This window comes from Triticum aestivum, chromosome 1B, assembly GCF_018294505.1.
Source record: "Triticum aestivum cultivar Chinese Spring chromosome 1B, IWGSC CS RefSeq v2.1, whole genome shotgun sequence".
Classification (NCBI taxonomy): Eukaryota; Viridiplantae; Streptophyta; class Magnoliopsida; order Poales; family Poaceae; genus Triticum; species Triticum aestivum.
The window spans coordinates 636,911,935-636,921,108 of NC_057795.1; the positions used below are offsets into that span (position 1 = coordinate 636,911,935).

The 9,174-nt window shown below is 51.1% G+C and overlaps 1 protein-coding gene across 3 annotated transcripts; it reads left to right on the top strand.

The window, feature by feature from the left end:
• The first annotated feature begins 6,714 nt into the window (after positions 1 to 6,714).
• LOC123144241 (uncharacterized) lies at positions 6,715 to 8,616 on the top strand. 3 transcript variants are annotated; one of them, XR_006471345.1, is made up of 3 exons: positions 6,715 to 7,434; positions 7,575 to 7,680; positions 7,804 to 8,616. XR_006471345.1 is itself a non-coding variant. In XM_044563323.1 (3 exons), the coding sequence occupies exons 1-3, from the start codon at positions 6,831 to 6,833 to the stop codon at positions 7,805 to 7,807; spliced, it is 705 nt and encodes a 234-aa protein (XP_044419258.1). In that variant the 5' UTR covers positions 6,715 to 6,830; the 3' UTR covers positions 7,808 to 8,616. The 3 variants fall into 3 exon arrangements, 1 of the variants encoding a protein (XP_044419258.1); XR_006471344.1 differs by having other exon boundaries at positions 6,715 to 7,258; positions 7,408 to 7,434; positions 7,575 to 8,616; XM_044563323.1 differs by having other exon boundaries at positions 6,715 to 7,258; positions 7,408 to 7,680.
• The last annotated feature ends 558 nt before the right edge of the window (positions 8,617 to 9,174 follow it).

Sequence of the window (9,174 nt, forward strand, 5' to 3'; positions counted from 1 at the left end):
ATCGGTGTCCACGGCTGGCTCTCGCGCCTTTGTGGCAAGCCCTCTTAGTGGTCCGCAGTTTCTGTTGCTGACAGGTCTCAACACTCTCCCCCTCTTTACGTTGGTGTAAACTTTTGAGGTCTTCTTCCTTTTGAAATATATATACTAAGGTGGGGAATCTCTCCCCTCCAGGGGACATTTTAAAAAAAACTCCCTTTGCCAAGCCGAATCTCATGTTTACGCCACCATACGACATTGCAATGACGCTGTAATCCAATGTCACAGTCATGACCTTCCGTGCCTCGGTTCCCGGCAAGGAGAGCACAAAGATGAGATGCGGGAACGCCGGTCCGTGGTGACTATCCATGGAAGCTCATGGCTTTGTTGATACGCCGACGAAGGCCAGCAATGCTAAGGCGGTCTGCTTTGATCCATCCAAGGGATTGCCCAAGCTCCGTGACACTAGCTGTTCATGCAGTCGGCGTGTGCGAGATGCAACCATCCTCACCCTGGCCCCCACTTTCACCAATCGTGTGGAAAAAAGTCTGTTTCGCTGTGTGTCAGTGTTCAATTGATTGGCTTTATTAAATTAACCTGTGAGATGAGATCAGTATTGTTCAGTCTGAACCTTAATTACCGAGATGTTCAGTAGTGTTGAGTTGTAACGTGCAAGTTCAGGTTGCCAAATAAGTTCCGAAGTCAAACGTCTCGATTTATTGTACTTATGGATCATGGCGTGTATAGCGTGAGTACTTCGTTATGTGCGTTCCTTCTTCTATTTCACGTGTCCCGATTTCAGCTCTGCGGTCCAAGGCCTGGACTCACATCATGGCCTAATCTCAGCTTCCCTATCTTGTTACACCTCGTGCCACTTTTGTTCCTCTTTTCTCCTTCGAGAAAAGGTCACGTTTGTTCATGTCGCTCTCGGTTTCATCCATTGCTTACAATACGTCAACAATCATTGTCGATATCACGTTGGCCAAGAATCAAAGGTCTCTTCTCAAACGCAATCCTGGTTCATACTGATGGTTCGGCAGCAATGCTGGTTTTGCCGAAAAAGGCTTTCCCCCCGCTTTATATATAAAGCAAAGATCCACAGTGCCCGGTACAACCGCACTCATCCACCACAGACACAAACACAAACACACACACCCAAGACAGGATACATAGGCGCTGAGCGTAGCAACACACACCCTAGCACTACAAAAGCCGCCCGGGGCTTCATCCGAAGAAGTGAAGCCGCATATGACGAACCGTGGGCTCCAAGACGGTGCCTTCAGGAAGGATACGGCACCGGAGCGTCGCCACCGCCCGATCCGAGGATCAGAGTTTCCCCTGGAGCACCACGACGGGCAGTGATAGCCGCGACGACGCCTTCAAGAAGGGAGCGATCTTCGCCGTCACCAGTCCGTCCGAAGATAGAGTAGGTTTTCACCCCGGCCAACATTCACCGCCATCGAACGCCACACCCCGGCTACCACGCCGCCCACACGGCTGTGGCAGCCGGGCAGCACCGAGGCACGATCTCTACCCATGAGAACCGCGCCACCACCACCAGCGCCGCCGCCCCGGGTTCCAAGACCTTGACACCAAGTCCCCCGAGCCCCACCGCTACCCCACCACAGAGACGGGCGGAAAGGATCCGCCTTTCACACCCCTGGCCGGTCGCAACGCCGAGACCCAGTAGGCCGGCCACAACAAGCCTCCATCGAGCCGTCATGCTACAACGGGCGCGAGACGAGCGCATTCATGCCGCCGGGCGCAAGACGGGCCGGTCCTACTGCTGGGCGCGAGATGAGCGCAGTCCTGCTGCAGGGCGCGAGACGGGCCGGTCCTGCTGCCGGGCGCGAGACCAGCTCGGTCCTACGGCACCAGGAGCGAGGCGGATGATGGACCGCCGCCGGGAGAAGGCCAGCCCTCCGGTGAGAGAAGCGAACGGACGCCGAGGATAGGGGTCGAAGGCCGATACATGCAGCATATAGACGGGTCGTCGCCGGGAAAATCTGGCCGCCGCCGCAATCAACCTGCCACCGCCACAGCAGCCGCTGGGCACGCACCCCCGCAGCCACCACCACTGCGCCGCCACCCCGACCAGCCGAGGGGGCCTCGGTCAGGGCCGCCGCCCGCAGCCCTAGCCTTCGCGGCCCGCGCCGCCGAGAGGTCAGTTCCGAAAGAGCCGCCGCGGCCGTCGTCTCCAGCCTCCGGCCCGCCACCGCCACCACCACGCTGTTGTTACCTCCATCGAGACGCACAAAGCCCCAGGCGACCGCAGCCCAAGCCAACCGGAGCCCGCGGCACCGAGGCGCGACAGGATCCATCACGAGAAGCAGCCAACCGCCACCCACAGTCTGCACCACCACCGCCGCCACCACGCCTGCCCCCTACCCCAGCAAGCAGCCGGGAGGAGAAGGCCGTGGGGCTTGCTGTCCGCAGCCCCGGCCAGCCGACGTGCCGCCGGTGCCAGACCCGGCCAGATCTGGGCACACGCGACCCCCGCACCACCGCCCGAAGGATGTCGCCCCGCAGCCACCGCGCGTCGACGGAGCCTCAAAATGCCGGGCGCGATAGGTAGATGGTTGCGGCACGCCGAATCAGTCTTTCACAGGAAGAATTAATACAGCTTCAACTTGTTGAGAAACTTTGATGTACTCTGCAATTTGGAGCCCTGTGGAAGGATGTTGTGATAGTAGGTCTGCAGCTGCTCTGCTGTGCTCAGCTAATGCCTTGTGATTGCTTCTACAAATGTACTGTACTGCAGTCGCTCTTCACGAGTGTTGTTGCCTTGTTGAGGCCAGTAGTTTAGGGTGACTGCTCGGTATGGAATCCAGCCGAGCATCGTTGAATCACAAAGATCCCAGGCCGGCTGAGACGATTTGGTTTGCTGCTGGTCCTTTCTTTGGGTCATGTTCTGCAGGTTCGCAGTAGCCCAGTGCGTTCTTCAGCAGCAATTTTGTCTGACATATTCTAGTTTGATTGCTAAGGCCAGGCTAGTTAAGGCTTCAGTCGATGTTGTGCGTTGAAGCTGCTGCATGACCAGGCTAGATTAATATTCCCTTTGCTATTTTAGAAATTAATCATCTTATCAGTTAGATTGTCAGAAGAGGGGTCACGGCAGAAGAGAATGACTTCCTCACGGCACCTTTCTCAGAAAAGGAGGTGAGAGCAGCGGTGTTCCAAATGGAACATAACAAAGCTCCAGGACCAGATGGCTTCCCTGCAGAATTCTATCAGAATTTCTGGGATTTCATCAAGTCTGACCTTTTGGAGTTGTTCAATTGTCTTCATGCCGATCGACTTGACCTATTCAGGCTCAATTTTGGCGAGATTATTTTGTTGCCAAAGATTAAGGAGGCTGAACGGATCCAACAATATAGACCCATATGCCTACTTAATGTCAGCTTCAAAATTTTTATCAAAGTAGCTACGAATAGGTTAAACTCGATAGCTGACCATGTTGTCTGGCCATCTCAAACATCGTTCATGCAAGGAAGGAATATACTCGATGTCATAGTAATCCTGCATGAGACCGTTCACGAGATGCACCGAAAAACATGAGTGGAGTAGTATTCAAAATTGTCTTTGAAAAAGCCTATGATAAGGTTAAATGGTCTTTCTTCCAACAGGCCTTAAGGATGAAAGGTTTCTCCGATAAATGTCGTCAATGGATCCACAATTTTGTAACTGGAGGTAGCATGGCCATCAAAGTCAATGATGATGTAGGCCATTACTTCCAGACAAAAAAAGGACTGCGATAGGGTGACCCCATGTCCCCAATGTTATTTAACATTGTTGCTGACATGTTGGCCATTCTGGTTGAGCGCGCCAAGCAGGACAGACAGATTGCAGGAGTAGTGCCACACCTTGTGGATGGTGGTCTCTCTATTCTGCAATATGCCGATGACACAGTTCTTTTTATGGAACATGACCTGGACAAGGCTCGAAACCTGAAACTCTTGCTTTCAGCATTTGAGCAAATGTCGGGTCTTAAAATTAACTTCCATAAAAGCGAACTTTTCTGCTTTGGAGAAGCCGTTGAGGCGGCGGCCGATTATGCTGACCTGTTTGGTTGCGCACATGGCCATATCCTGATTAAATATCTGGGAATACCGATTCATTATCGACGTCTCACCATTGGGGAGTGGAAGCATGTAGAGGAGCGGTTAGAGAAACGGTTGAGCAGCTGGAAAGGCAAGCTGCTCTCTGTTGGAGGATAGCTGGTTTTGATTAACTCTGTCCTTACAAATATGGTCCTCTATATGCTTTCTTTCTTCCAACTCCCAAAAGGGGTCCTGCAAAGACTGGACTATTTCATATCCAGATTCTTTTGGCAAGGAGACGGGTAAAAGAAAAAATACAGCCTAGCCAACTGGAGTGTGGTTTGTAGGCCGAAAGACCAAGGTGGTCTTGGAATTCATGACCTGCAGGTCAAGAATGAGTCTCTCTTTAGTAAATGGTTGTTCAAACTTCTTACTGAGGATGGTGTTTGGCAAACCATACTGCGCAACAAGTATCTAGGCCACAAGGCGGTGTCTCAGGCATATTGGAAACCTGGTGACTCGCACTTTTGGGCTGGCCTAATGGCGGCAAAGAAACATCTTTTTCGCTTTGGGTCTTTCGCGATAAAGGACGGGTCAGAGATTCGTTTTTGGGAAGACATCTGGCTAGGCGGTACCACTCTCCGAGAACAATATCCAGCCTTGTACAATATTGCTCGCGATAAGAATAATACTATTGCGCAGGTGCTCAGTTCACCCCCCCCCCCCCGAATATTTCGTTCAGGCGGGATTTGACTGGCCCCCGACTTATGTCATGGCATAATCTTTTGTCCCGTCTGGATGCGATTAGCCTGACAGAAGGGCGGGATGTGTTTCGCTGGAACCTTACTACATCAGGGTCTTTCACCGTAGACTCTATGTATTGTGCACTCACGCATTCTGAGGTACCGGTGAGTAATAGTAAGAAAATTTGGAGATCGAAGATACCACTAAAAGTTAAAGTCTTCATGTGCTATCTTCGTAAGGGAGTTGTTCTAACCAAAGACAACCTCGCACGGCGCAATTGGCAAGGGAGTAAGAAGTGTTGTTTTTTACTCATGATGAGACCATCAGACACCTCTTTTTCCAATGCAACTTTGCATGTTCTACATGGCCAGTCATCCAAATAGCGTCAAGTTTATATCCGCCCACAAGTGTTGCCAATATTTTTGGTCATTGGTTGGACGGTATTTCAAATAGGTTCAAAACGCTATTAAGGGTGGGAGCGTATGCCTTACTATGGTCGCTTTGGCTATGTAGAAATGATTTTGTTTTTAATGACAAAAATGCTTCTCCTTTGTAGGCTATTTTCCGTTGTACGCACTCGCTTCGTATGTGGTCTATGCTACAACGAGCGGAGGTCCAACCGCTGTTCAAGGCGGTGTGTACGCGATTGGAGCAGGTGGCTACGGAGGTTTTTACCCAACATGGGTGGCAGCATAACCTCCGGATCGGTCCATCTCACCTTTTGACATAGGCACAGTGTCGGTCTATAGGACTCTACTATTGCCGATTTGTCGGTTTTTGTTTTTTTCTGGTTGTCAGACTTTTGGTGTTTTGGCTGTGTGCATCCTAGTTATGCAGAGGCCGGGTGTTGCTCATAATGCTTTGTATCCACTTGATGCTACATTTCTGAGTTAATAAAATCGCCCTTTATCGAAAAAATATCAGTTAGATTGTCATTAATAAATGTCTGAAAACAGTCATGCTATTAATGTTTGGTTACTCTTCTGGACAAGCGACCTCAGTGCATTCACAATCCGGCTTCTGTGAGTGACGATTTGCTGCATTCACAATCTGGCTTCAGTCTGTGGTTTGCATGCTGGGATTAAGCAGCAGTGCTCTTCTTCCAAAGGGTTTATAGTTACTAGTGTTCTTCTTATGTTTATTTTTTGGAACAGCCTCCTGTAGTCAGTCGGTCAGTCAGTCCTCTGCTTCTATAGCCCTGTTTCTCTACTATGCCTGAACTAGCGGCTAAGTTACATCAGACCAGGTGTGATTGAGATTTATAGTTTGATTACTTCTTCTTCTATAGTATTGTCATGTCTGTAATGTTCCACAAAGTAGCCATAGCCGTCATTGCGGGAAGAGGCAGCCGGAGAGCCCTGTTTCTCTGTTTTATATGCCTGTACTAGCAGCTACTTCCTCCGCCCCATAATATAAGAACGTTTTTCAAACTGTTTTAGCTTGGAAAACGTTCTTACATTATGGGACAGAGTGAGTACTTAACGTCAGCCTGTGACCTTTTTGTTCAATTAATTGACCTGAACACCAACACTGTTAGCTTCTCTTTAACAACTTTTCTAGTTTGTTTAGGCATAATTTCTGTAGAGTAGATCACATTGCGTGCATGTGGATACTGTTAGCTAACTAACATTATAAACTGGATTAATATTTCTATGGGTGATCTGAAAATTATTCCTGTTATTTGTTATAAGTATGGCATCAATGTCTGAATACACTTGACCTGTTTGGTGTATGTGGAATGTTTGTTCTTATGATGCAGCAAAGGGAAATTGTGTTTGCTTCAAATTATCTTGTTCATATTATTTTTATAGGAGGAAAATGGGACGAATACCACATGGAAAGGGGGAACAACTGATATGCCAAACGGGCCCCTCCCCCTTCCCTCGTGTCGTATCCCTCGCGAGGCGACCCGAGGGCCCCCAGATCGTAGCCCCCCCCCCCCCCCCCCCGCTCCTCTGCCGCTGGCCCCTGCAGCGGTGGCGGCGGGCCCTGTTCCTCTAAGGGGAGGGGGATCTTCGGCCTTACAGAAGGGCGAGGCGGCGGCCTCGGTCTGTGTGGCGGCGGCGATCGATGCGGCCGCTCGGGCGGCGTGGGGGTCGGGCCTGGGCGCGTTGCTGTTGCCGGGTCGGGTGCTCGCGGTGGAGGTTGGGAAGTTCTCTTCTTCGACTTGCTCAGCGGCCGGCGGAGGCGTCCTGGTGGCCAGGGACGCAGGTCCGGTGGATAGCTCCTCCGGTGGTGTCTCCAGGCGTGGCGTGGTGTGGATCTGGTGGTCAGGGACCCGCTCGTGTGGCGGCGCGCGGAGCTCCGTGCCTCGGTTCTCAGATCTGGCCGACCTCGATGGGGCGGGGTGGCAGCCCCCCCCCCCCCCCCGTCCTCTACTCACAGGCTTCACGGCTGCGGTGCGGTGGTGCTGCCCGACTTCGTCGACATCAAGGTGCGGTGCGCCTGATGCGGTGGGGCTGCTCAATGGTGGCTGAACAGCGACAACGAGTACTATGGTATGTGGTGGGGGGTGGTGGCGGAACTGTTACAACCGGTCTTGATATCACTGCTTTTTGTTGGCATGGCGGGCGCTTCGGTTTTGGTCTCCGACGGGTGTGCGGTGGCGCGCGTGGGGCATGTCGGCACACCTGATGTATGGCCGCAGCCCGGACCATGGTTGTTCCTGGCCTCGGTCAGTGCTCCTCTACTCCTTGTTGGCATGGTGCTCGACAGGGCATGGTGGTTTGCGCTGCGTCCGGTGGCCTATACTCAGGCGGTCGTTGATGGATCTGGCGCCTAGTGCTGACGTTTGGTTGTCGGTGGTCCCCGCAGGGTGCGGTTGGCTCCGGCGGCTTGTCGTGCTTCTTCGTCTTTTGAAGGATTCGATGGTGTTGGTGGTCGGCTGTCGTCTTATTGTAGGAAAGTGCTCAAACTCTAGGTGAGAACCTTGCATCGACTATGTCGATGCCGGCGGCAACGACGTCTATGGACGTCGTTTTCCTTGCAGGAGGTGCCGTTGTGGAGCTCTAGCACCTACAATTCTTTTCTCTGTGATCTCCAGGTGAAAACCTAAGATCGGGATTGCCATATCGGATGGCGGTGTTGTGCCCTCGACAACACTACCTCCTTGGAGGCGTCATCTTGGAGACCCAAATGACGGCTTCAGTTGCTGCATCTGGTTGAGGGTGGTTCATGTGGTGGTGGTGGTGTGGCCTGCTCAGAACCGAGGGTGGTGTGTTCTGCTTCAGGTGTTTCTCTTCGGATGTCCTATGTGTGGTCTCCGGCCTGCTACTATGCATGCTCATGACCTTGTTCTATTGAGGCGAGCCTCGGGCTCTTGGTCTCGTCTTGGTTCACCTTTGCTCAATAATGACGCAATGACGCCTCCCCGACATGCTAATCGTCTTGAACTTCCGTGGCGGAGCTCTCAGTCAAGGTTTGTGTTAAGCGTTGGCACTCGTTGATTGTGGATGCTCCTCTGTTGTACCGTGGGGTTTGATACGCACGCCGGTGCGGTGCGTTAGGCTATTTGTATAGTCTTAGTATTGTGATCCCTTGATGCACCCCTCGTCTACCTGTTCCTGTTAGTTTGCTAGCTAGGTCTTGCCTTATGTTGGGCGTCATTGTCCCTCTCCTTTTCTTGTAACACTTGTTACTTGTCTGGTTTTCGGCTCGGTTTTCCTCATAAACAGGGTCAATTTGTTAAGGTTTTTGATCCGGTTTTCCTTATAAACTGGATCACCCTCCTGGCATTATGGCCACTTTGAGCAATATATTCAGGTGGAGGGACTCGTCCCCCGGTGATTCTAAAAAAAACACATGGAAAGGGAAAAATAATTGGGGTTTGCTTCAAATAATGAAGCAGGTTGTGTCATGATTATTATCGGCTTTGGTAAACTCTGAACTTTATCTTCTTCAGTTATTATGTAATGTGGGTGTAGTATCTCCTTCCCCATCCCCCAAATTTGTACAAGTTGGGATACTCATTAGTGAGTCACCTAGTTTTGAGCATCATTAACTTCTCCGAATACTTGCCCTACAAAAAGACTCTTAGCGCCGGACACTGTTCTCCTGAGATCTGCTCAGTTCATTGCAGTGGCTTAACTGCAATCTGTTGTACCATTCACAATTCTGCTCGGCTATTGACTTTACCCTACACTGTTTACTCTGTTGATTCAACCTGAAGCCTTGAAATTTTCTCTTGAGATCGCATGTCGCATGAGCATTTGTTGTATTTCTTCTTACCCCCTGTGCCAGGCCTCAGGCTACTCAAGCTCGTACAAGTATTCAAGTGCTGATTTGTTGGTTCTACACTCAGGTATCCCAGAACCTCATGATGAGGAATTCTTGGCTTGTTAACTACTCAAAGAGTGGAGCACGGTTAGGGGAATTCCCAAGTCTGTGTCTGTCTTGAACAATACTGCAGTATAAA

Bases quoted from the DNA above. Each gene is read 5' to 3' on its own strand.
- LOC123144241 (XM_044563323.1), top strand. From the start codon at position 6,831: ATGCGGCCGCTCGGGCGGCGTGGGGGTCGGGCCTGGGCGCGTTGCTGT. The intron at 7,259-7,407 runs GTATGTGGTGGG...GTATGGCCGCAG, and splicing joins CAGCGACAACGAGTACTATG to CCCGGACCATGGTTGTTCCT.